The following is a 26,574-nucleotide window of genomic DNA, read 5'->3' on the forward strand; positions in this document are numbered from 1 at the left end:
TACTAGGGAGGCTGAGGCAGGAGAACTGCTTGAACCCAGTAGGCGGAGGTTGTGGTAAGCCAAGATTACACCACTGAACTCTGGCCTGGGCAACAGAGTGAGACACTGTCTCAAAAAAAAAATTATTTCTATTTACAAGGTAGATAGAAACACCATTGTGATCAATTCCTAATGAATCTAATTCCTCACTGTTGTTTCCATAATCATATAGTCTGATTTACAACAATTTCCAGTATATTATTATAAAAAACAAAGCTCTCTGAAGTCAGAAACACCAGAAATCAAGTTACTACCATTTGCTAATTGTATAACCTTGGGCAAATTCCCAAACCTCTCTCTAGGCCCATTTCCCCCACTGTAAAATCCAGATTATTACACTATAGCATTGTTACATACGTTGTGAGGTTTAAAGAGGTACAAAGTAATAGATTATTATTTTAAAATACTGCTGAGGCCAGTCAATGACCCAGAGGAATAAACTTCACTTAATACATAAATTTAATTCTATGTCAATTGGTAGGAAAGATAATTGGCCAGTAATCTCAGCAAGTAACTAAGAACCTGAAAACACATCACACTGGGTCAAGGGTGTAGAAATATCACACACTCATCTAAAAATACATGTACAACTGTTTGACACATCAAATTCTTCTGGATAATGTGATTAGGACAAGAAATAACTGGTTTCCCAAAAAAGCACTATGCTGAAAAACAAAATTTATTTATTTTTTTAAATTTTATTTATTTATTTATTTTTGAGACAGTGTCTCACTCTGTTGCCCAAGCTGGAGTGCAGTGGGGCGATGCTGGCTCGCTGCAACCTCTGCCTCCCAGGTTTAACAAATTCTCATGCCTCAGTTTCCCAAGTAGCTGGGATTACAGGCACCAGCCACCGTGCCCAGTTAATTTTTGTAATTTTTTTTTGAGACGGAGTCTTGGTCTGTCGCCCAGGCTGGAGTGCAGTGGCATGATCTTGGCTCACCGCAACCTCTGCCTCCCAGGTTCAAGTGATTCTCCTGCCTCAGCCTTACTGGGATTACAGGCACGTGCCACCACACCTAACTAATTTTTGTATTTTTAGTAGAGACGGGGTTTCACCATGTTGGCCAGGCTGGTCTTGAACTCCTGACCTCAAGTTATCTGCCCTCCTTGGCCTCCCAAAGTGCTGGATTACAGGTGTAAGCCACCACGCCCGGCCTAATTTTTATATTTAGTAGCAGATGGGGTTTCACCATGTTGGCCAGGCTCGTCTTGAGCTCCTGACCTCAAGTGATCCGCCCACCTCAACCGCCTAAAGTGCTGCGATTACAGATATCAGCCACTGCACCCAGCCAGAAAAACTAACTTTTAGCCAGGAGCAGTGGCACATGCCTGTAGTCCCAACTACTCAACAGACTGAAGTGGAAGAATTGCTTCAGTTCAAGTGCAGCCTGGGCAACACAGCAAGACCCTGTGTCCATTTAAAAAAAAAAAAAAAAACTGGGCACGTTGGCTCATGCCTATAATCCCCACACTTTGGGAGGCCAAGGTGGGCATGGATCATCTGAGGCCAGGAGTTTGAGACCAGCCTGACCAATATGGTGAATCCCACCTCTACTAAAAACACAAAAAATTAGCCAGGCGTGGTGGCGGGCGCCTGCAGTCCCAGTTACTCAGGAGGCTGAGGCAGGAGAATGGCGTGAACCTGGGAGGCAGAGCTTGCAGTGAGCCAAGATGGAGTCACTGCACACCAGCCTGGGCGACAGAGCAAGACTCTGTCTCCACAAAAAAAAAAAAAAAAAGTTTAAGAAAAAAAAAAGGGAGCTACCACCAACTAGTTTGGAGAGTTACTTGGATTAGATAAATATCTTCAAAATGTCTTGGCACCAGACCTGACATGTAATCTAGCTGGCAACAAACAGTAGCTGATATTATCCTCACCATATATCACCGTAGTCAACTTTTATAAAGGTGTAATGGTCAAGGATAAGCTTATAGTACCCTAACTTGGGAGTATCCAGTAGAAATACCATTCTCCTCTCCAATCTATTATTTTACTGGAACAAATGAACAAAATGGACTTTTGTCTTGTTTTCTTATGCTTTTATGATAACACAATAACAATCAGGTACTCACTAATGTTTGGAAAATGGAATGGGATTATCTACTACACCCACAGACAGTGAAAAGACGAGCAAGAAGTCATAAATGACCAATTAAACCAATGGTGGTAAGCCATTAGTTTTTTTGTTATTTTTTTTTTAAGACAGTCTCATTCTGTCACCCAGGCTGAAGTAAGTGGCAGAATCCTGACTCACAACAACCTCTGCTTCCTGGGTTCATGCAATTCTCCTGCCTCAGTAGCCTCCCCTCTGCAGTAGGTGGGACTACAGGTATGCACCACTATGCTCAGCTAATTTTTGTATTTTTAGTAAAGGACAGGGTTTTGCCATGTTGGCCAGGCTGGTCACAAACTCCTGACCTCAGGTTATCCACCCACCTTGGCTCCCAAAGTGCTGGGATTACAGGCACAAGCCACCATGCCTGACAACTATTGGTTTTTAATACTGAGATGTTTCTGAAACAAAAATTATAATCTTTAATAAACATACCAACTATTTCCTACCAGTTTATTAACTGGTACAAAATGCTGCCATGTATTAAAGTAGTACAGTGGGTGAGTCACTGCACCCAGCCAGAAAAACTAACTTTTAGCCAGGAGCAGTGGCACATGCCTGTAGTCCCAACTACTCAACAGACTGAGGTGGAAGAATTGCTTCAGTTCAAGTGCAGCCTGGGCAACACAGCAAGACCCTGTCTCCATTTAAAAAAAAAAAAAGCTGGGCACGTTGGCTCATGCCTGTAATCTCCACACTTTGGGAGGCCAAGGTGGGCGCGGATCATCTGAGGTCAGGAGTTTGAGACCAGCCTGACCAACATGGTGAACCCCATCTCTACTAAAAACACAAAAAATCAGCCAGGCGTGGTGGCGGGCGCCTGCAGTCCCAGTTACTCAGGAGGCTGAGTAACTGTATGAGTATCTCCAGTATGCTTTACATACTAGAGATAATACCAACGTTCTACATACCACAATGTATATACCACAGTATATATACCTTGAAGAGAGGCCAATCTATATACCACAGTAAACAGAATATTATACAAGAAATCAGCCAGGCTCGATGGCATGCACCTGTAGTCTCAGCTACTAGGGAGGCACAGGTGGGAGGATGGTGTGAGCCTAGGAGTTCAAGTCCAGCCTGGGCAATGTAACAAAAGTCCACCTCTTTTATTTAAAAAGAAAAGAACAAAAGAAGTCAAAAGATCAAAGTTCAAACTTCAGCTCTGCACTAGGCAAAATAATTTATCCAGGTCTCAGTTTCTTCATCTTCAAAACAGGATTAGTACCTCTTCTATTTACTTCACTGAATTATTAGAAGAACCAGAAAAGAACATTATATAAAAGGCATTTATTAAACCATAAAGTATACAACTATACCATATTACCATCCTCATAACCAGGTCAGATTACCTTTGTAACATCCTGGTGCCTCAGTTTCTTAACTTCCTTTCCTACAATGATCTTGTTCTCCATTCTGCCTTAACCATATACTCTCATAATCATTAACAATAATCTCAACCCTTCTATTAATATAACCGTTATTTCAAACATTGTATTCTACAACTACCACCTTCTATCTTTCTAGCTCATTCCCTCCAGTACTCCCACTACTAAACAAGTCTTAAACCCCATCAGAATCTACAAGCCATTGATCCTATCAATTTTTCACCCTCTCACTACCTATACTGCTGCCACCACCCGCACTCCCAAAAGTCCTCATTCATCTCCTTACCAAGCTTAAAATCACATGGTCCAGCCGGGCACAGTGGCTCACACCTGTAATCTCAGCACTTTGGGAAGCCAAGGTGGATGGATCGCCTGAGGTCAGGAGTTCGCGACCAGCCTGGCCAACACAGTGAAACCCCGTCCCTATTAAAAATACAAAAATTAGCTGGGCATGGTGGCAGGCGCCTGTAATCCCAGCTACTTGGGAGGCTGAGGCAGGAGAATCATTTGAACCCAGGAGGCGGAGGTTGCAGTGAGCCAAGACCGCACCACTGCACACCAGCCTGGCAACAAGAGCGAAACTTCATCTCAAAAAAAAAAAGAAATCACATGGTCCATTATTATAATCACTCCTCATATACGCCCTCTACTCGTTTGCTCCTATTCACATTAACTCTGGTTAAGAGAGACTGGTTATCAACACTTTAACTATATGGGTATAGCATATCTAACAAACTATAGCTGAATTAATCTTCCTATAAGTAAGAGGGCTTTGACTGTCTATCCCTCAGCTTAAGCACCTTAAATAGCTAGTGCATTCCTGCTTACAGCATTAAAATAAAATTTATCTTTGCGGCCCTAGTCTCCACTTTTTCCCTATGCCCAATCATTAATTCATTGTCCTAAAAAAACAAATTCTGCTTGTTCCACTTCTTTACTTTTGTCTTGGCTATTTTTTCCAACTGAGTGTACTTCCATTCACTTGAAGGATGGAATCCCAACCTTCAAGATCCAGCTTAAATGCTAACTTCTTCATAAAAGTATGCCCAGGCCAGCACGGTGGCTCACACCTGTAATCCCAGCACTTTGGGAGGCCAAGGCAGGCAGATCACTGGAGGTGGGAGTTCAAGACCAGCCTGACCTACATGGTGAAACCTCATCTCTACTAAAAATACAAAAATTAGTCAGGCGTGGTGGTGGGCGCCTGTAATCCCAGCTACTTGTGAGGGTGAACCATGAGAACTGCTTGAACCCAGGAGTTGGAGGTTGTGGTAAGCTGAGATCACGCCACTGCATTCCAGCCTGGGCAACAGAGCAAGACTCTGTCTGAAAAAAATAACATCACATCACATCACATCACATCATCACATCACATCACATCACATCACATCACATCACATCACATCCAATCATCCCACTTTAAGGGTTCTCTCCTTTTTTACTTAGAGTTCTGCATTTATTAGCTATACTGTTTTTCTGATAATCATGCTGGTCTTATGAATAATAAACTAAACCTTATTACTTATGTTTATCTCTCCAACTAATATGAAAACTCCTTGAAAAACAAAAACACTTCTTAATCAACTACCCGCACAGAAACACTTAAACTACAATAAGTACTTCTTAGTACAACCACTATTCAAGCACTGTTTTAAGTTTTCAAAAATTAAGTCTATATTCTAGAAACTATTCTCAAGGTAAATATACTCCTTGTTATTGCTTGCACAGATGATACCCTAGTACAAATATTAAACCAATTAAATTTTCAACCACTTTTGCCCTTTCTTTAAAGATTCCTCATAATTTTACTCATAGCTCTCTATTATAGCAACAAGGGAAATTAATGACACTACAGCATACAATCCACAAGCATTAGCTTAATTTCTTTTTCTGGTTTGTTTTGTTTTGTTTTGTTTTGAGACAGAGTCTCACCCTGTTGCCCAGGCTGTAGTGCAATGGTGCAGGATCGGCTCACTGCAACCTCTGCCTCCCAGGTTCAAGAGATTCTCCTGCGTCAGCCTCCCAAGTAGCTGGGACTACGGGAGCACACCACCACACCCAGCTAATTTTTTGTATTTTTAGTAGAGACGGGGTTTCGCCATTCTGGCCAGGCTGGTCTCGAACTCCCGACCTCGGGTGATCCACCTGCCTCAGCCTCCCAAAATGCTGGGATTACAGGCGTGAACCACTGCGCTCAACCTACCTTTACTTCTATAAGTATTTTCAGTCAAGTTTAAGTATTTTCAGTCAAGACCTACAGTATCAAAATAATTTATTGATTTTGATCAACATTGCCTACAAAAAGGATGAAAAATTAAGACCCTCTTTTCTCATTAACTCTGGAAGAATAATGTTAGGGGAGCTATAAGAGAGATACTGACTTTTCCAACAATGTCATTATTAAAACATCAGAAAACTCTATGACTTTTTTCTATTACAACTTTAAACCTATAAAGCTATTTTGTGTTTCAATTCTATGAAACACTAAGATGAACTGGAATTCCTCTTTGAAATCAATGTAATTGCCAAAGATTGGCAAGGATGACAACAAATAATTGGAACTTCATGAGATGAGACCAAATATGTATTACAAAGACACTTTCTGGTTGTTTGAGTGACACGCACACAGGAATTATTGTACCTCAAAACTATGACAAAAAGAATTAAAGTAAATGGCAGGATACTCCTGTTTTGCTCACTAACAACTTTAATTTCTTACTATCTATAGGGCTTACTAAATAACAGAGTCATGTGCTACTAATCTGTGTACAATGTCAGAACAACTTTAGCTGCTTTTTCTTCCTAAATTAGGAATAAAAATACTAAACGTATTTGTTTAAATTCCAAAGAAATCATTTGGTATAAAAAACGACCATACAGCATATAGCTTCTTTCAGCCTGGGCATTTTAACTTTTTGCATTGACTAATACAATATGCATTAAGCACATTTGCTTAGACTTCCACAGTTAAATGGACAATTCACTTTTTATAAGTGGAAAATCATTACAACATCTTCTGGTATTCACTGCAATATCAAATCAATGACTTCTTTCAGTATTTGTGGTGGTCATCTGTAATTCCTTGGGTAATTACCATGAATCTGCTTTTACTTAATACTAAATGGCAATGCTAATATGAAAAGAAAATTAATGCCAGACATACAAGCAAAAGTACTGAGTTGTTTCGGGGAAGGAATTTTAATAGAACTCATGAACTGGAATCCACTTCCAAGCTAGAAACCATTTTCATTAATAAAATACTAGAAACTAAGTCACAAGACCAAAAATGAAACATTTACATAGGTTTCTGATTCATAATTAAGATCTCACGAACTTCTGCTACTGCTTTTCAGAAAATGGTCATCTTGGCCAGGTGCAGTGGCACATGCCTGTAATCTCAGCACTTCTGGGGGGCCGATGTGGTAGGACAGCTTGAGCTCAGGAGTTGAGACCAGCCTGGGCGACATGGCGAAACCCCATCTCTACAAAAATGCAAAAAAGTTAGCAGGGCTTGGTGACACACCTGTAGCCCCAGCTACCCAGAAGGCTGAGGTGGGAGAATCACTGGAAGCTGGGAGGTCGAGGCTGCCGGAAGCCATGATCGCGTCACTGCACTCCAGCCTGAGTGACAGAGTGAGACCTTGTCTCAAAACAAATTTTTTTTTCATTTTAAAAAATTAAATTAAAAAAATCTTGACCACATCAAAAAAAGACTGTCAGCTGGGTGCAGTGGTGCATGCCTGTAATCCCAGCACTTTGGGAGACTGAGGTGGGAGGACTGCTTGAGCCCAGGAGTTCAAGATCGGCCTGGGCAACAAGCTGAAACCCTGTCTCTAAAAAAAATACAGAGCTTAGCCAGTCATGGTGATACATTCCTGCAGTCCCAGTCCCAACTCGGGAGGCCGAAGTGGGAGGACTGCTTGAGCCCAGGAGGTGGAGACTGCAGTGAGTCAAGATTCCACAACTGTACTCTAGCCTGGGCAAAAGAGCCAGACACTGTCTCCAAAAAAAGAAAAGAAAAGAAAAGAAAAACACTGTCCTTTAAAAAATTTTTATCATGTACCCAGATAAACAGAAATCACATGGAAATGTACCTCAATTATGAAGCAGCACAATTGGGATAGCTTATTATACATGTGTCTTAAAATAATTTTAGCCAGGCGTGGTGGCTCACGCCTGTAATCCCAGCACTTTGGAAGGCCAAGGCGGGTGGATCACAAGGTCAGGAGATCGAGACCAGCCTGACCAACATGGTGAAATCCCATCTCTACTAAAAATACAAAAACTAGCCGGGCGTGGTTGCGGGCGCCTATAGTGCCAGCTACTCAGGAGGCTGAGGCAGGAAAATGGCGTGAACCCAGGAAGCGGAGCTTGCAGTGAGCTGAGATTGTGCTACTGCACTCCAGCCTCGGCAACAGAGTGAGTCTCCATCTCCAAAAAAAAATAAAAATAAAAAATTTAAGTCACAAATTTTAGCTTTGGTTATACAATTTATCATAAAGACATGAGAAAATGTGATGAAAGAATCCCTTTGCAGTACTCTAATGAGAACTGTTACATGTATAGAAGGAAAGGTACAACAGGAATACCTGTTTTTCTATCATTCTGACTGTACTGTAAGAGACCTAAAATAATACTCAGTCTAATACTGTATTTGTCCAGATCTGTATCTTCCTGCCTCCCATGCCTACTTTGAAAACAAATAATGAAATACATCATCACATGAAGCCCACTGATCACAGTTCTTCCCAACCCCAATCTTTCCTAATTCCAACTTAAGTCTCTCTCTGTGATGTTATTCCTTGATATGTCCCACATTTTAAAAGTGATTTAATACCATTTACCCTTCAAATCACCTCCAGGGAAACTTCTCTTACGCTGACTTTACTTTGGTCCCTCTTGATCTCCTGAGAATATATTAACCAATGTCAGTATCATTTTGCATTTGCTAATAATCATGTCAATTCAGCATCAGTATTTTGAAACTGGTACAGCCCTGATTCTAATCCTTTTCACTTATCATACAATGAGACAGGGAAGAGTAATGATTTTACATAAGTTTCAGTATCCCAAGCCAAACTGACATTACTTTTCATAGCTTGTGGCATTTCTTCCAGATTACAGGAGACATAGGAAAAACTATTTAAAACACTTGTCCATGTGTCATATCTGGCACACCTGCATTACAATGCCAACAATATTACATACAGAAAATATACTAATATCTTTCTGTGACCTAAATATCTTAAAACTATGAACCTCTTCACTTCACAGTCTCAACTAAGAATTTCCTGAGGGTCACATACTGGTTACATATGGAAACACAAAGAGGAATCCTACAAACATACTGCATAAATGTAATACATGACTAGCTTATTGCTATTTACCATTATGATTACTTACATAGATTACAGGAAGTTCTTGGGCAATTTCTGTATTTTTATTATGACCTTTAAGATAGTATGTCTTGTTTCTCTTATCAGCTTATCACTCACTGATCTATTCCTGTAGTTACTTTTCATTAGAAATAAAATGCAGAGGGCCGGGAGCAGTGGCTCACACCTGTAATCCCAGCACTCTGGGAGGCGCAGGTGGGTCGATCACCTGAGATTGGGAGTTTGAGACCAGCCTGACCAACAGTAGAGACAGTAGAAACCCTGTCTCTACTAAAAAATACAAAAATACAAAAAAAAAAAAGCTGGACGTGGTGGGACATGCCTGTAATCCCAGCTACTCAGGAGGCTGAGGCAGGAGAATCGCTTGAACCCGGGAGGCGGAGGTTGACGTGAACCGAGATGGTGCCATTGCATTCCAGCATGGGCAACAAGAGCGAAACTCCATCTCAAAACAAAGAAAAGAAAAGAAATAAAATGCAGAGAACACTTGGAACACAAATCATCAGTCCTCTGCAGGTACATACGCTAAAGAACATTTCCTCACCAGCATTCAGCTGCATCACCAGTAATAGCTGCGCAACCATAAAATGCTAAGCACTGTATCTTAATGGCACCGTATGGCTAGTTATACATCACTGTACAAACAAAACTTTCTTTAATGAACTTGTAACCCAAAGTGTTGATTATCTTAAGTTATATATTTTCCATTAGTTTGTGTAACACTTCAATCTGTGAACAAATATATCTTAATCTGGTAAATGCCGGCAGAAGTAACATCTCATTCAGAAATTGAGGTCAGATTCTTAAAGGAGTAGTTAAAACTCTTAAAACATTTGTAAAAATAAACACATCAGCTTAGATTACAAAGATTACCAAAGATTTAAAAAAACAACACTTAAAAGGCTAGACAAAAGAATGTCTAAACTAAAACAGTTAACAATATCCTCTATGACACAACGTAATTTATCATTGTTGAAAGCCCCCCTAGAAGCCATTGGGAGACCAGAAAGAAATAGATCTGGACAAAACCAAACAGAATAAAAACTGGAATTGTATCACCTTTCTAAAAGCTCCCTTATTCTTCGTCACCTATAAGTTTATCCTCCACATTTGATGACTCAATTACAGCTATATAAAATGTGTAATTGTCAGCAGCAGACAAAATGGTCATGAGGACAAGTTCAAGAGTCCAAAAGTCAGTATGAATTTAGGCTCTGCGATTTAACAGATGTATGTATTTGGCTAAGTTACCTAATTCTCTGTGCCTCAGCTGAAAACGGCAGTAAAAACAGTACCTATCTCGTAAGGGTTATAGTGAAGACTATATAGTGAAGACACATAAAGCCTGTGGAATAGGACCTGTTCGTTATTATAATAAAGTTAACAATTAAAAAAAATTAGGTCCCTGATAATGATTAATCTCTATATTCATGAGTGCTTCAAGTGGAATACCACCGTTAACCATAACTTTTCACTATATATACAAAATACCTTTGAAACTTAGGTATTCATGCAGGGCGTGGAGGCTTACGCCTGTAATCCCAGCACTTTGGGAGGCCGAGGCGGGCGGATCACGAGGTCAGTAGATCAGGACCATCCTGGCTAACATGGTGAAACCCTGTCTCTACTAAAAACAAAAAAATCAGCCAGGTGTGGTGGCGGGCGCCTGTAGTCCCAGCTACTCAGGAGGGCAAGACAGGAGAATCGCTTGAACCCAGGAGGCGGAGGTTGCAGTGAGCCAAGATCGCGCCACTGCACTCCAGCTTGGGTGACAGAGTGAGACTCGGTTTCAAAAAAAAAATAAAAGAAACGTAGGTATTCACAAATTGTAATACTCAGCCCAACTCCCTGACTCCATAATAATTTCAAGAGACATCAAACTCTCCAAAATTTGCACTTGATAAACTGGTAAAGAGCGAAGCTCTACAGCTTTAAATCATCCTGCCAAATTAAAGGCAAAGAAAATAACAGTCATCTCGAACTTACCAGAGAAGATGAACAGAAAAATTTCCAGTGCTACAAGATCTGTTGAAAGCAACAAGATCTACCCACTGTGTTTGGAAACTTACTATGATTTGTTTTCAAGTATAGTCAGTGGCTTCACCCAAAACCTTTTAAGGAGGCCACGTTTAATTTTGGATAACCTGAAGCTGAAAATGTTTCAGATACATTATTCACAGGAGAATCCTATTACATTACATTCTCTCACCAATAACTTTGAATCAAAAGACATCATTAAGTGAAAGTCAATCTGTATTTTTCCCTTTATTAAAACACACAGAAAAATACCACTTTATTTTTAAATGAAAGTACTTTAAATGAATGCTATAAATTAACATAATTTATAAAAGTTTTAACATCTTCCAACTGTCTAAAAAGGTTACCATTCCCAATACCTTATTTACCCAAAATGCTAGGACATCTGAATTTTAAAAACCAACATTTTCGGCTGGGCGCGGTGGCTCACACCTGTAGTCCCCACACTCTGGGAGGCCGAGGCAGGCGGATCACGAGGACAGGAGTTCGAGACCACCCTGGCCAAGACGGTGAAACCCCACCTCTACTAAAAATACAAAAATAAGCCGGGTGTGGTGAAGGGCGCCTGTAGTCCCAGCTGCTCAGGAGTCTGAGGCAGAAGAATCGCTTGAACCCGGGAGGCGGAGGTTGCAGTAAGTCGAGACGGTGCCACTGCACTCCAGCCTGGGCGACAGAGTGAGACTCCGTCTCAAAAACAAACAAACAATAAAAAAACCCAACATTTTCCTGGTTGACCCAACTTAACAGGGGTCGGTTCTTTCAACATAGAAGCAGAAAATGAAGTATACGTATCGTCTTCAAAGGACTACCATGAAACCAAAATCAGGTTTTGCAATACCCAACTAAAGCATCAGAAGAGAGGGTCATCTTACTTAGAAACTGAGTATTGAAAAAGTAGAGGCTAACCCCTTCAATTTTTTTCAGGAAACAGCATTCACACTCTGCTATCCACAATTTTCAAAATCTTCATTAAAGGCCCCGAAAATCCTGTTTGTTAAGCCTGCTAGAATTCTGTGGTTGACAGTCGTCTTTCCTCAAAACTTAATTGTCCATATTATCTATTTTCGATTTTATTAGGTCACCTTGAGATTCTCTCCTCTGAAAAGCATTTGCGGGCTTTACTTATCAATAGGTCTCTATTGGTAATTTAAAAATCAATAAAGCTCATCATACACTTTGCAGCTTACTCATATTTTATGGTGCTTGCTAAAATATACATACATTTCTCAGGGATCAAAAGGCTAATATGAACTGCTTCAAACTTTGGTGAATCTGCATTATATCCTTAGAACACCTTGAGATTCTTCTGTATTGTGCTGCAGCTATACAGCAAGCGCATGATCACAAGGCTTTAACAGCCCCCAGATCCCTTACTGCTGCAGAACTTCTCATAAGCGTTCTATGTACTACATTGTTAACAGTGCTGAGTTAAAATTGTTAAACTGCTTTATCTATTTATTTACCAATCCTATCATCTCAGGGAATTCAAACTCTTTAAACTGCATTCTGAAACACACCTAGAGTGCTTTCCTATTGCTTTGAGTAGGATCTGCAGCCGGATAAAAACTTGAATTCTGAGATTCATCCCCTGACCCAAATTGCAGTTGCCAGGATATGCGGTAGTAATGCAGAGGTTTTTGTGACTCTACGGATGTATTTTACCTAGAAATAGCCAATCTCTTCTAAATCCCTTTTAGTCTTCGAGATTTCCGCGGTAACAATTTCAACAGCAAGGTATTTTCAACAGCGAAAAAACGAGTTATTCTAATTTGGCCTTTATTTTTTACTCAATAGAGCTTGCCATCGTAAGAGCATTTTTCCATACCAACATGTGCAATTGAAAAAAGAAAAATCAAGCTTTTGGCACTAGTGACCCCACGCGTGGAAGGCCCATTATCATTACGCTTCTTACAAATCTTTCGAGATAGGATTTGAGGTTAGGCTCACATCGGATCATAGTCCAGTAACTTACTGTTTTCCAAGCCCAATTAACAGCCTAATAACAACAGCAATACTTATGTCCCGGGAAATCTCAATGTATGACTAACCAATAAGGCGTCTGATAACGAAGGCAACCTTTTCCCAGGTAAGGAAAAGGAAAAGCAGACAATGAAAGCAACTGATTTATCACAGTGAAGAAAGAAAAGAGAAGGACCCCAAAAGGATCCGTGAGAACAAAATCCTGGGGTTCGGAAGCCTTGGCCTCAGCAACACTCGCCCCCAAGTCCTCCCAGCCCAACCCAACCACCTCTCTGGTCCCCTGGGAGCCAGCCCTTTGCCCGCACAGGCCGGGCAGAACCGGAGACCACAGCCCCCCCGCCCCCCCCCCCCACAGCTCCCAGGCCCGGTTCCAAAATCCGACGCCAAACAGGCGGAAGCCGCAAGCCCCGCGGCCTGAGTTTCAGGGGTAAGAGAATGCGGGTGAGAGGAGATGCGGCCTCCCTCAAGCCGGGAGGCCTCTTGAGAAAGCAGAGACAGGAGAAGAGAGAGCCAGTTCGCAAGTCGGAGCAAAACCTGGAAGGAAAGAGGGCTGGGAGCCGGAGATAAAGGAGATTCTGGGCTAGACCAGCGCCTTCCCCGCATCCTCGGCGACGCCCGTGTTTACCTGAAAGTCTCGGTCCTCGTTGAAGCGGGAGAAGCGGTCCGCCATTTTGCCGCCTTCACTCCTCTCAGGACGACGCTCTCCGGTTCGCTCCTTCCCTCCTGCGACACCCGCCCCTCCCCGGTTCCCCGCCTCCTCCCACGCCCACCGGGCGCGCGCAGCCGAGGGAGGGAGCGAGAATGCGCGTCCTGACTGGAGCCCCGCAGCGCAGGCGCCTGCCAGCCCGGGAGGCTGACCCTTCCCTCCAGCCCCTGCTCCGCGCGCGACCCGGAGCGACCCCGGTGGCCGCGCGTGCGCACTCCCGCCCGAGAGCCGCGAAAGCTTCCGGAGGGAAAGGTCAGAAGGGGCACCGTGCGGACAAGTCTGGATGTTGTGCTGTCGCTCACTTCCGGGTATCGTTTCTCACTGTCGCTTCCCCGTGTGCGCAGAAGTCCATCGTCTTTACTAAATTTTTGGAAGCATAATGTTGGGCCGAAAGCGTGACTTTAGAGCCATACTACTTAGTTTCAAATCTCAGCTCACCCTGAGGATTCAACGGTGAACGAGACAGGAATGGTCTCCTCTTGTGGGGATTTCATTCCAGTGGAAGAAGTCACATACCTCGTAGAATAAATATTTTTAAATATCAACAAGTGCCACAAAAAAGTAAAACTGGCCGCAGTGCTGAGAGGGACAGTCTCTGAAAGGACCTTTGACCCGAGGCACGGCGAGGAGCCCACAGCATTAGGACACAGGAAACATTAGACCCAAAGGCCCAAAGACTGCAAGGAGCTTGATATCTAGCCATCCTTTGAGAAAAGTATTTCTCAAGGGACCGAAGTTGATCCAAATCGACTAAAGCTGTCTGGGCTTCAGTTTCCTTTTTATACAATAAGGAAGCTGGATTCAGTCATCTCTGCCGCTCCTGCCTAGCGCTGACTGTGAGTTAAGATTCAGATTTTTCCATCCCTTCTGAGGACCTCACCCAGCGCTCCAGCACTCTTAGCCAAAATACATAAACACATAGAAGGGTGGCAGGACTTCCTCCTTTTGAAAAGAGTAGTTGACAGAAATCACACAATGGAAAAATGATTCTTAACCCTGCCCTGAAAGAGTCAAATGGAATGTAATTTTTTGAGGAAGGGTGTGTATTTTCTAGTTGTTACCCTTTGCCTCACCCATGCTTCAGTCTACACTTCCATCTAAGGGGAGGCAGGGCACAAAGAATTCAAACACTGTGGGTTTCTTTTTTTTTTTTTTTTTTTTGAGACTGAGTCTTGCACTATTGCCGGAGTACAGTGGCGCCATCTTGGCTCACTGCAACCTCCACCTCCCAGATTCAAGAGATTCTCCTGCCTCAGCCTCCATAGTACCTGGAATTACAGGCGCCCTCCAGCAAGCCCAGCTTTTTTTTTTTTTTGAGGCAGAGTCTCACTCTGTCGCCCAGGCTGCAGTGCAGTGCAGTGGTGCGATCTCGGCTCACTGCAAGCTCCGCCTCCCGGGTTCACACCAGTCTCCTGCCTCAGCCTCCCCAGTAGCTGGGACTACAGGCGCCCGCCACCACGCCCGGCTAAATTTTTGTATTTTTAGTAGAGACGGGGTTTCACCGTATTAGCCAGGATGGTCTTGATCTCCTGACCTCGGGATCCGCCTGCCTCAGCCTCCCAAAGTGCTGGCATTTAGCCACCGGGCCTGGCCTTTTTTTTTTTTTCTTTTTGTATTTTTAGTGGAGATGGGGTTTCACAATGTTGGCCAGGCTGGTCTCGAACTCCTGACGTTGTGATGTGCCCACCTCAACCTCCCAAAGTGCTGCAATTGGCCGGGTGTGGTGGCTTACGCCTGTAATCCCAGCACATTGGGAGGCCGAGGCAGGTGGATCCTGAGGTCAGGAGGTCAAGACCAGCCTGGCCAACAATGGTGAAACCCCATCTCTACAAAAATACAAAAATTAGCTGGACATGGTGGTGCGCACCTGTAATCCCAGCTATTTGGGAGGCTGAGGCAGGAGAATCTCTTGAACCCAGGAGGCAGAGGTTGCAGTGAGCTGAGATCGCACCACTGCACTCTAGCCTGGGTGACAGGGAGAGACTCCGTCTCAAAAAAAACAACAAAAAAATTAAAAACAAAAAAAAAAAGCACAAAGTGCTGCGATTACAGGCGTGAGCCACTGCACCTGGTTCAAACATTGTAAAGAGACTTTAGGGTAGTGTGAAAGGTTGAATCACAGGGATACACACCACTCTGACCTCTTCTCCCTCTCAATAGCCCACTGAAATGAGAGCAAAGGAATAAGAAGTGCATAAAGTCACATGGACAAAGAGATCTGGAGAAGAGACAATGGCAGGCAACAGATGTCAACATTTTGGAGGCCAGAGAGCATAGATAAATGGAAATGACTTTAGTAGAGTGGAGAAAGAGAAGTCATGGAGTAGAAGACAGGAAAGAAGTTGATCAATGCTAAGGTACATCAGAAAGGCTCAGGAAGTGGAAGCCCCTGGTGACACTGATGACTCGATGTCCCTTTTCCCACCTAGGTAGCAAACTGGAGGTTTTCCCTCTGGAAAGGCTGAACCAGAGAGACTGGACTTTATAGGTGAGAAGGAGCAACCATGCTGAAAATAGGTGAAAAGGAGCAACCATGCTGAAAATGGGAGGATATGGTAAAGCCTCCGTTCTGGCCAGAGAGTCTGACTTCTCTAGCAAAAGAACATAGGAACACTCTCTAGAAAATTGACTAGCTTAGGGAAGAAAAACCTTCCTGTACCAACAATGGGAGTGAGGGTAGGGAGGTGTCTTCCTACATAAAGACCATGTTCCTGCCCAAATACTCCACAGAGAAGTCCATCATTCAGGAAGCCCCATCCACACAGACCTTTCACTCAGCTTTTTAGTGCCTTGTTATGAACAGATAGCCAAAGATTATCAGACATTTGAAGGGAACCTGTAACAGGAAAGATAGAAACACCCCCAGCCTGGGCATCATAGTAAGACCCCATCTCTACAAAAGAATTTTAAAACAGGCCGGGCGCGGTGGCTCAAGCCTGTAATCCCAGCACTTTGGGAGGCCGAGACGGGCGGATCACGAGGTCAGGAGATCGAGACCATCCTGGCTAACACGGTGAAACCCCGTCTCTACTAAAAATACAAAAAAACTAGCCGGGCGAGGTGGCGGGCGCCTGTAGTCCCAGCTACTCCGGAGGCTGAGGCAGGAGAATGGCATAAACCCGGGAGGCAGAGCTTACAGTGAGCTGAGATCCGGCCACTGCACTCCAGTCCGGGCGACAGAGTGAGACTCCGCCTCAAAAAAAAAAAAAAAAAAAAAAAAGAATTTTAAAACTAGGCGTGGTGGCATGCACCTGTGGTCCCAGCTACTCGGGAGGCTGAGGCAAGAGGATTGCTGCAGCCCAAGAGTTGGAGTCTGCAGTGGGTTATGATGTCAGCAACAGCCCCCCTCCCCCCAAATTTCAGAGGAACCAGAGATAATGAATAGAAGAAACCATCAAAAGAATTATCTATATCCACAGGGTACAAGGGAACATGTCCCATCAAGGGGCATGGGATGCCAAAAAAGAAACAAGGATATTGAGTTTAAGAAAGAACTTTTGGGGCCGGGCGCGGTGGCTCAAGCCTGTAATCCCAGCACTTTGGGAGGCCGAGACGGGTGGATCACGAGGTCAGGAGATCGAGACCATCCTGGCTAACACTGTGAAACCCCGTCTCTACTAAAAAATACAAAAAACTAGCCGGGCAAGGTGGCGGGCGCCTGTAGTCCCAGCTACTTGGGAGGCTGAGGCAGGAGAATGGCGTGGACCCGGGAGGCGGAGCTTGCAGTGAGCTGAGGTCCAGCCACTGCACTCCAGCCCGGGCGACAGAGCGAGACTCCGCCTCAAAAAAAAAAAAAAAGAAAGAAAGAACTTTTGGCCAGGCACAGTGGCTCATGCCTGTAATCCCAGCACTTTGGGAGGCTGAGGCTGAAGCAGGCAGATTGGCTGAGGTCTGGAGTCGAGACCAGTCTGGCCAACATGGTGAAACCCCGTCTTTACTAAAAACACAAAAAAATTAGCCAGGCGTGGTGGCATGTGCCTGTAATCCCAGCTACTCGGGAGGCTGAGGTAGGGGAATTGGGTGACAGAGCAAGACTCTATCTCAAAAAAAAAAAAAGAAAAGAAAGAACTTTTGGGGCTGGGGGCAGTGGCTCAGGCCTATAATCCCAGCACTTTGGGAAGCCAACGCGGGTCTATCACTTGAGGTCAGGAGTTGGAGACTAGCCTGGCCAACATGGTGAAATCCCATCTCTACTAAAAATACAAAAATTATCCAGGCATGCTGGCAAGTACCTGTAATCGCAGCTACTCGGGAGGCTGAGGCAGGAGAATGATTTGAATCTGGGAGGCAGAGGTTGCAGTGAGCTGAGGTCACGTTACTGCACTCCAGCCTGGGTGACAAGAGTGACACTTCATCTGCAAAAAAAAAAAAAAAAATTAGCCAGACAGGGTGGTGCGGGTCTGTAGTCCCAGCTACTCGAGAAATCACACAGAAAATGGAGTAAAAAGACACCCTGGTCTAAACCACCTTTACTTTCTCCTGAATTATTGCAGTAGCTATTACATGTTCTGCTTCTAGCCTGGCAGCATACATGCTACAAAGGAGCTCTGGTGATCTGTTAAGGGTCAATCAGATCACATTTGTTGTTCCCTGATTCAATGCACAGTGACTTTCCACATTACTCACAATATAACGTTCACCTCGTACCACCCCACCTCTCAGACCTCATCTTTCTCTCTCTGTTTCCCTTCTCTCTGGACATACTGGCCCCTTGGCTGTACCTTGATCCCATCAGGCCTGTTCCTGCCTCAGCCTGCCCCATCTATGGGCTTATGTATTTGCTGTTCTTTCTGCTTATCATTCTTCTATATCTCCTTGGCTTGCCCCTTTGTCTTCTAGTCTTTATTCAAAAAGTACTTTGGTTTTTTTTTTTATGAAATGGAGTTTCACTCTGTTGCCCAGGCTGGAGTGCAGTGGCGCAATCTCGGCTCACTGCAACCTCCACCTCCTGGGTTCAAGCAGTTCTCTGCCTCAGCCTCCTGAGTACCTGAGATTACAGGTGCCCACCACCACGCCTGGCTAACTTTTGTATTTTTAATAGAGACAGGGTTTCACCATCTTGGCCAGGCTGGTCTCCAACTCCTGACCTCAAGTGATCCACCTGTCTCAGCCTTCCAAGGTGCTGGGATTACAGGTATAAGCCACCGTGCCCAGCAAAAAGTTATTTCTTTTTTTCTTTTTCTTTTGAGATGGAGTTTCGCTCTTGGTGCCCAGGCTGGAGTGCAGTGGTGTGATCTCGGCTCACTGCAACCTCCACCTCCCGGGTTCAAGCAATTATCCTGCCTAAGCCTCCCAAGTAGCAGGAATTACAGGCGAGCACCACTACGCCAGCCTAGTTTTTGTGCTTTTAGTGGAGATGGGGTTTCGCCATCTTGGCCAGGCTGGTCTCGAACTCCTGACCTCAGATGATCCACCCACCTCGGCCTCCCAAAGTGCTGGGATTACAGGCATGAGCCACCGCGCCAAGCCCAAAAGTACTTACCACTTTCTAGTATGTGATATAAACTCTATGAGGTCAGAGATTTTTCTTAGTTTTGTTTTTCTATCTCCCCAGCACCTAGACTAATGACTGGCACATAGTAGGCACTAAATATTCACTGAATGGATGAGGTGGAAAATGGGAAAGAATGAATAAGAAAATGTCAGCATCGACCGAGTACAGTGGCTCACGCCTGTAATCCCAAGACTTTGGGAGGCCGAGGCGGGCAGATCACAATGTCAGGAGATCAAGACCGTCCTGGCTAACATGGTGAAACCCCGTCTCTACTAAAAATATGAGGGAGGGGGGAGGGGGAAGGGATGGCATTGAGAGTTATACCTGATGTAAATGATGAGTTGATGGGTGCTGACGAGTTGATGGGTGCAGCACACCAACATGGCACAAGTATACATATGTAACAAACCTGCATGTTGTGCACATGTGCCCTAGAACTTAAAGTACAATAAAAAAAAAAAAAATACGAAAAAATTAGCCAGGCATAGTGGCAAGCGCCTGTAGTCCCAGCTACTCTGGAGGCTGAGGCAGGAGAATGGCATGATTCCAGGAGGCAGAGCTTGCAGTGAGCCGAGATCACGCCACTGTGCTCCAGCCTGGGCGACAGAGCAAGACTCCGTCTCAAAAAAAAAAAAAAAAAAAAAAAGAACATGTCAGCATCAATTCAATATCTGAATGGTAGGACTTACAGAAATAACAAGGGAAAATGGAAGAAAAGCATATTAAAAAGCTGGGCATGGTGGCTGGCGCCTGGAATCCCAGCACTTTGGGAGGCCGAGGCAGGTGGATCATCTGAGGTCAGGAGTTGGAGACCAGCCTGGCCAACATGGCGAAACCCTGTCTACTAAAAATACAAAAATTAGCTGGGTGTGGTGGCAGATGTCCGTAATCCCACCTACTAGGGGGGCTGGGACAGGAGGATTGCTTGAACCTGGGAGGCAGAGGTTGCCATGAGCAGAGATTGTGCCACTGCACTCCAGCCTGAGCAACAGAGCGAGACTCCATCTCAAAATAAATAAATAAACAAAATAAAATAAAAAGCTGGGCATGGTGGAGCATGCCTGTATCCCAGCTACTGGGGAGACTGAAGGAGGAGGATAGCTTAAGCCTAGGAGTTTGAGACTGTAGTGTGAAATGATCATGCCTGTGAATAGCCACTGCACTCCAGTCTGGGCAACATAGTGAGACCCTATCCCTAAAAACAAATATATATTGAGTGTTATGGTTGAGGTGCTACAGAAGACACAAAGATGAAGAGGAAAAGACATTGCCATCAGGTAAACCTGGATTTCAAACTCAACATCTGTCACAAAAAGCACCTGTCAGCTAGGTGCAGTGGCTCACACCTCTAATCCCAGCACTTCGGGAGACTGCGGCCAGAGGATCACTTGAGCCCAGGAGTTTGAAGTTGCAGTAAGCTATGATCCCACCATAGCACTCCTCCAGCCTGGGAGACAGAGCAAGACCCTGTCTCTGAAGAAAAAAGAAAATCAAGACCAACATGGGCAACATAGTAAGACCCTGTCTCTACAAAAAAATAAAATAAATTAGCCGTGTGTGGTGGCATGCACCTGTAGTCCCAGCTATTTGAGAGACTGAAGTGGGAGGATCATTTGAGCCTGGGAGGTTGAGGCTAGGAGAATGATTAGATTCAGTTGAAACATTTTGCAAGAATACTAATTAGGTGGTGCTGTGTTCTTCTCAGAGCACAACATGAGGAGGCACGTGGTATCAACTATCCTCATTATTAGTGATGTCGAGTTTCATTTATTGGTTACCATCTTGTCAGCCAGACTGCTCCCTTGTAAAAGATGATACTTTGAGACCATGTGAATATCTTTTTTTTTTTTTTTTTTTTTTTTTCTTGAGACGGAGTCTTGCTCTGTCGCCCGGGCTGGAGTGCAGTGGCGGGATCTCAGCTCATGGCAAGCTCCGCCTCCCGGGTTTACGCCATTCTCCTGCCTCAGCCTCCGGAGTAGCTGGGACTACAGGCGCCCGCCACCTCGCCCGGCTAGTGTTTTGTATTTTTTAGTAGAGACGGGGTTTCACAGTGTTAGCCAGGATGGTCTCGATCTCCTGACCTCGTGATCCGCCCGTCTCGGCCTCCCAAAGTGCTGGGATTACAGGCTTGAGCCACCGCGCCCGGCCTGAGACCATGTGAATATCTTATTTTTCAATGGTTTTTGTGGAGTTTTGATTGTTTTATTTATTTACTGTTTTTGAGATGGAGTCTCACTCTGTCTCCCAGGCTAGAGTGCAGTGGTGTAATCTCGGCTCACTGCAACCTCCGCCTCCCAGGTTCAAGTGATTCTCCTGCTTCAGCCTCCCAAGTAGGTGGGACTACAGGCATGTGTCACCATGCCCAGCTAATTTTATGGTATTTTTGGTATTTTTAGTAGAGACATGTTGGTCAGGCTGCTCTCGAACTCCTGATCTCAAATGATCTGCCTTTCTTGGCCTCCCAAAATGCTGGGATTACAGTTGTGAGCCACCATACCCCGTCAATTACTTGTTTTAAAGACAGGGTTTCACTCTGTTGCCCAGGCTAGAGTGCAGTGGCACCATCATAGTTCACTGTAGCCTTGAACTCCTGGTCTCAGGCAATCCTCCCACTTCAGCCTCCCAAGTAACTAGGATTATAGGTGCCTGCCACCATGCAAAGCCAATTTTTATTTATTTATTTTTTATTTTTCTATACACAAAGAAAAAGCTCCAGTCCATCTTTTAATTTTTTTGAAAAATTCCTGACATTACAGAACTAAACTGAAATGTATTAATATTCCACTCTTACATTTCCATGACAAACAGAAAAATTCATGAGCCAAAAAATAAAACAAAAAACCAACAACAAAAAAAAGAAAAAACAGGAAGAAGCTTATAAAACTAAATATGGATCTCAGCATCAACAGCTGAACAGAGAAAGGAATTAAAATGCTTTAATTAAAAATTCACAAGTGGATGATAAAATATGTAGAAACTGAAAATTTACAAACTATTTAAAACCTGGAATCGCTGACTGTTCAGAAACTACACAGATGGATCATGGGTGGTGGTGAACAGCAGAAAGGGATTATGGATGAATCTGCATTGTTCTAGCTGCTCCCCATGCCACCCGTCTCCGAGGAAAGCTTGACGTTGACTAGATATTGAGCCAGGCTAATGCTGGCAGCAGATCCAGTGATGGTAACCTGCCTATCAGTAGATCCTTCCACTGGGTTCGCAATTTTGATCTGCGCCCCAGACATCTGACGAATCTCATTGATTTTGGCACCTTGACGCCCAGTTATGCAGCCAATCAAATCGTTTAGAATGGTGAGTTCATGAGAAGTAGTCTGCACAGATGTATCCAAACCTGCACTGAATCCGGTGTTGCCATGCGTCATGGGGAAAATGAGACTGTTGCATTGCCAACTGGTGCAGCTTGGTCAAATCTGGCTGTGGAATGGCATACTGTCCTTGAATGGTATAGGCCTCTAGAGGTGGTCCCTCCAGGTCAGGGTTGAGACACATGGACGGGGTGGTGTGAGGAAAGCTCGCACTGTCGCTGCCTGTGCTGTACCTGTCCTGACCACCTGCAAAGATGACCAGAGAGCTGGACGGCTTGGGCTGGTATGGGATGGTCACACCCTTTGGCGGGGACTCCAACATGACCATGCAGATCTGTTTGACACACTCAATGATGGATTGTGGAATGCCAGCAATAGTGATGGCCTGCTCAGTTGAGTTGGGTAGCATATCCCCCGCCACCTGGATCTGAGCCCCTGTACTCTCTCGTATTTCCTTGATCTTGCAACCACCTTTTCCAATGAGAGAGCCTCACTGACTAGCAGGGACCACCAGCCTCAGGGTGACTGGGGGTCTACTGGCAGCTGTACTATTGGTCATAGAGCTGCTTATGTCCTCTTCCAGTTTGTCAATGATCATAGCAAAGGCTTTGAAGATGGCATTAGTGGGTCCAGTCAAAGTGATAATTCTCTCAGGACAATTCCCTTCTGAGATGTTGATACGTGCACCCCTCTCCTCGCGCATCTTCTTAACTGATTCTCCTTTCTTTCCAATGATACTGCCAACTTCCTTTCCATGCATAAGTAGCTGGATGGTGAGAGTGACATTTAATCCACCTTCAATCACACCGGTGTCCATGTCGAGCAGTGTTCTGGGGTGCTGGACTTTGAGTGGTCAAGTCTTTGGTCACTGGTAGGGGGTGAAAGCCAAAAACTGCAGGCGTGAGGCGACTGAGGGGAAAAGGGGAGTGGGCGGGAAGGGGAAGGGCGGGAGGCCGAGGGCGGAACAATAGGGGCGGGCGGAAGGCGGGGGCCCCCTGGAGGGGCAGAGGAGGGAGGGGGGGGAGGAGGAGGAGGAGGAGGAGGAGGAGGAGGAGGAGGAGGGGAGAAAGGGGAAAGGGGAAAGAAACCCCGGGGCTGGTGGAGGGCAGAGGGGAAGAGGGCGCAGGCTGCGGCTGCTCCGGCTGCTGCCTTTGCTGGTCTGGGCTTTTATTTTTATTTTTTGTAGAGACAGGTTCTCACTAGGTTGCCTGGGCTGGTCTCAAACTCCTAGATTCAAGTGATCCTCCTGCCTTGAACTCCCAATGTGCTGGGATTACAAAGGTTTTATTATCCACTGATAGTCCTTGCCTGAATTGTTGATTACAAACAATGGTTACAAAATCATGATTCTTTAATTCTATTATTTCTTCTACAATTATTAGTAGGAATGCTATAAAGAAGAACTTTCTCTCCTTGCCACCTACCATTTTAGAATATCACTGTGGATTCGTAGATTTTTTTTCCTGATTTTATAATCCATTGTCGTTGTTGTTGTTGTTTTCCTTTGTTTGATGTAGTCTCACTCTGTCACCCAGGCTGGAGTGCAGTGGTGCGATCTCGGCTCACTGAAACATTTGTCTCACTGAAAACTCTGCCTCCTGGGTTCTAGTGATTCTCCTGCCTCAGCCTCCCGAGTAGCTGGGGTTACAGGCATGCACCACCATGCCTGGCTAATTTTTGTATTTTTAGTAGAGACAGGGTTTCCCCATGCTGGCCCGGCTGGCCCGGAACTCCTAAACTCAAATGATCCACCCACGTCGGCTTCTCAAAGTGCTGGGATTACAGGCGTGAGCCACTGCGCCCGGCCAGGAGCATTTTTCAAAGGAAAAAAAAAAATACAATTCACCACTGGCCGTACAGGACACCCTGTGGTAGGTAGCCAATATGCTAGACTGGTGTCTTGGAGTACATTCTTTAGCACATTCCTTCCTTTATTCATCAAATATTTATCATGTGCCTAGTCCGAATCAGCCCTGCTTTAGATGCTGAAGACGCCAGAGGTGAGCCTGGCGGGAAAGGTTCTTGTTCTCATGGAGTTTGTGTTCTGGCTGGGGGAGCAGGTAAGGAGACAGACAACATATGAGTAAATAAATGAGATCATTTCAAGCAGGGCGAGGTGCTAAGAAGATAGCATGGGGTGATGTGACACAGAGGAACTGTATGAGGCTGCTTTAAATTAAGCAGCGGTCAGGCGAGACCTCTGGACCAGGTGACATTTGAGCCAAGAGCTCGATGTTATAAACTGGGGCACAGTGCTCCAGACAGAGGCGCAGCCCAGGCCAGGTGAGAGGCAGGGCCACTTGTACAGGCTCCACAGTCAGAAGAGCCCCTCTCTTGGTTTCATGCTCTGCCACAGACATCTAGAAATTCTTAGGTTTTTTTTTTTTTTTTTTGAGACAGAGTCTCGCTCTGTTGCTCAGGGTGGAGTACAGTGGTGTGATCTTGGCTCATTGTAACCTCGGCCTCCTGGGTTCAAGCAATTCTCCCACCTCAGCTTCCCAAGTAGCTGGAACTACAGGCACACACTGCCACATCCGGCTAATTTTCGTATTTTTAGTAGAGATGGAGTTTCACCATGTTGGCCAACCTGGTCTCAAACTCCTAACCTCAAGTGATCCACCCACCTCGGCATTCCAGTGCTGGGATTGCAGGTGTGAGCCCCCGTGCCCACCATAATTCTTAATAATTTTTGATGGAGGGTCCCACAACTTCTTTTTCACTGGGCCCCACATATTACGTTGCCAGTCCTGGTTAGAGGCACAGCAAGAAGGGGCAGGGGGAGAATATCTTGAGGTGAAGTGGAAAGGGAGGCAGGGGCCCTCTGCCTCTCAGTTTCTGCCTCCTCAGTTTCACTGAGGAGGGCCTTGAAGTAACCATAAGGAGTTAGAGCTAGCCAGGCCCAGCGGCTCACACCTGTAATCCCAGCACTTTTGGAGGCTGAGGCGGGCGGATCACTTGAGGTTAGGAGTTCAAGACCAGCCTGGCCAACATGGCGAAACTTTATCTCTACTAAAAATAAAAAAAAATTAGCTGGGTGTGGTGGCGCGTGCCTGTAATCCCAACTACTTGGGAGGCTGAGGCAGGAAAATCACTTGAACCCAGGAGGTGGGGATTGTAGTGAGCCAAGATCGTGCCACTGTACTCCGGTCTGGATGACAGAGCAAGACTCCATCTCAAAAAAAAAAAAAAAGAGTTAGAGTTTTGACAGATTTATAGAAAAGAAGCAATTTGATATTATTTACATTTTCAAGAGACTCACCACTGCCTGTGTGTGGAGTATGGAGTGTAAGGGGGCAAGAATGGAAGTGGGGAGACCAGAGACGATTCTGTTACAGTAATTTCCATGAGACGTGATGAAAGATGGCAACATAAATAGAAGGGAAGTTGAAAGTATATTTTGCAGACAACTTGGCAAGAAGATAATGGATTAGATGTTGAGAATGAGGAAAAGGGTAGAATTAAGAATGACTTCTAGGTTCCAGGTGTGAGGAACCAGGCTGGATTTGGAGTCATTTACTGAGATTGGTAAGGTTGAGTGGGTGGTGGAAAAATTTGATAGGGTTTCAGGAATTGCATTTTGGCCAGGCATGGTGGCTCACACCTCTTTAATCCCAGCACTTTGGGATGCTGAGGCAAGGATTGCCTGAGGCCAGGAGTTCAAGACTAGCCTGGGCAAAATGTTGAGACTCTCCTCTCTACAAAAAAATTTAAAAAGTTAACTGGGTATGGTGGCTCACAACTGTAATCCCAGCACTTTGGGAGAGCAAGGCAGGAGAGTTGCTTTTTGTGGAGATGCTGGCTCTACATCTAGCTCACTCCTGCCCTGAATTCCTGTGCTCAAATGATCCTCCTACCTCAGCCTCTCTAGTAACTGGGACTACAATTGTGTGCCAACATGCTCAGCTAATTTTTTTTTTTTTTTTTTTTTTTTGAGACAGGATCTCACTGTCTCAAAAATTGTCTCAAGCAATGTGATCTAGAGCAGGGCTGATTCAGACTAGGCACATGATAAATATTTGACAAGTAAAAGAAGGAATGTGCTAAAGAACATCCTCTAAGACGGTTTAGCAGACTGGCTACCCACCATG

General features: G+C 44.7%; 1 protein-coding gene and 1 pseudogene across 5 annotated transcripts in view; both read right to left on the minus strand.

The window, feature by feature from the left end:
• Positions 1 to 13,857, minus strand: part of GPATCH8 (G-patch domain containing 8) — a 112,368-nt gene extending 98,511 nt beyond the window's left edge. For 2 of the 4 annotated variants that reach the window (XM_023191454.2, XM_023191453.2), the window contains exon 1: positions 13,586 to 13,856. Coding sequence is in view for 1 of the 4 variants with exons in the window: in XM_023191452.2 (XP_023047220.1) it covers positions 13,586 to 13,630 (45 nt within the window). In the remaining 3 variants the exon portion in view is untranslated. Of the gene's footprint in view, positions 1 to 13,585 lie in introns of all 4 variants that reach the window. The other 2 variants (XM_023191452.2, XM_023191455.1) reach the window with 2 other exon arrangements.
• Positions 13,858 to 21,871: 8,014 nt separating this feature from the next.
• Positions 21,872 to 23,524, minus strand: LOC111525817 (annotated as a pseudogene). Its single transcript, XR_002726200.1, has one exon. The product of XR_002726200.1 is annotated as a poly(rC)-binding protein 2 pseudogene (transcript).
• Between the last annotated feature and the right edge of the window lie 3,050 nt (positions 23,525 to 26,574).

Source organism: Piliocolobus tephrosceles, chromosome 16 (assembly GCF_002776525.5).
Source record: "Piliocolobus tephrosceles isolate RC106 chromosome 16, ASM277652v3, whole genome shotgun sequence".
NCBI classification, from domain to species: domain Eukaryota; kingdom Metazoa; phylum Chordata; class Mammalia; order Primates; family Cercopithecidae; genus Piliocolobus; species Piliocolobus tephrosceles.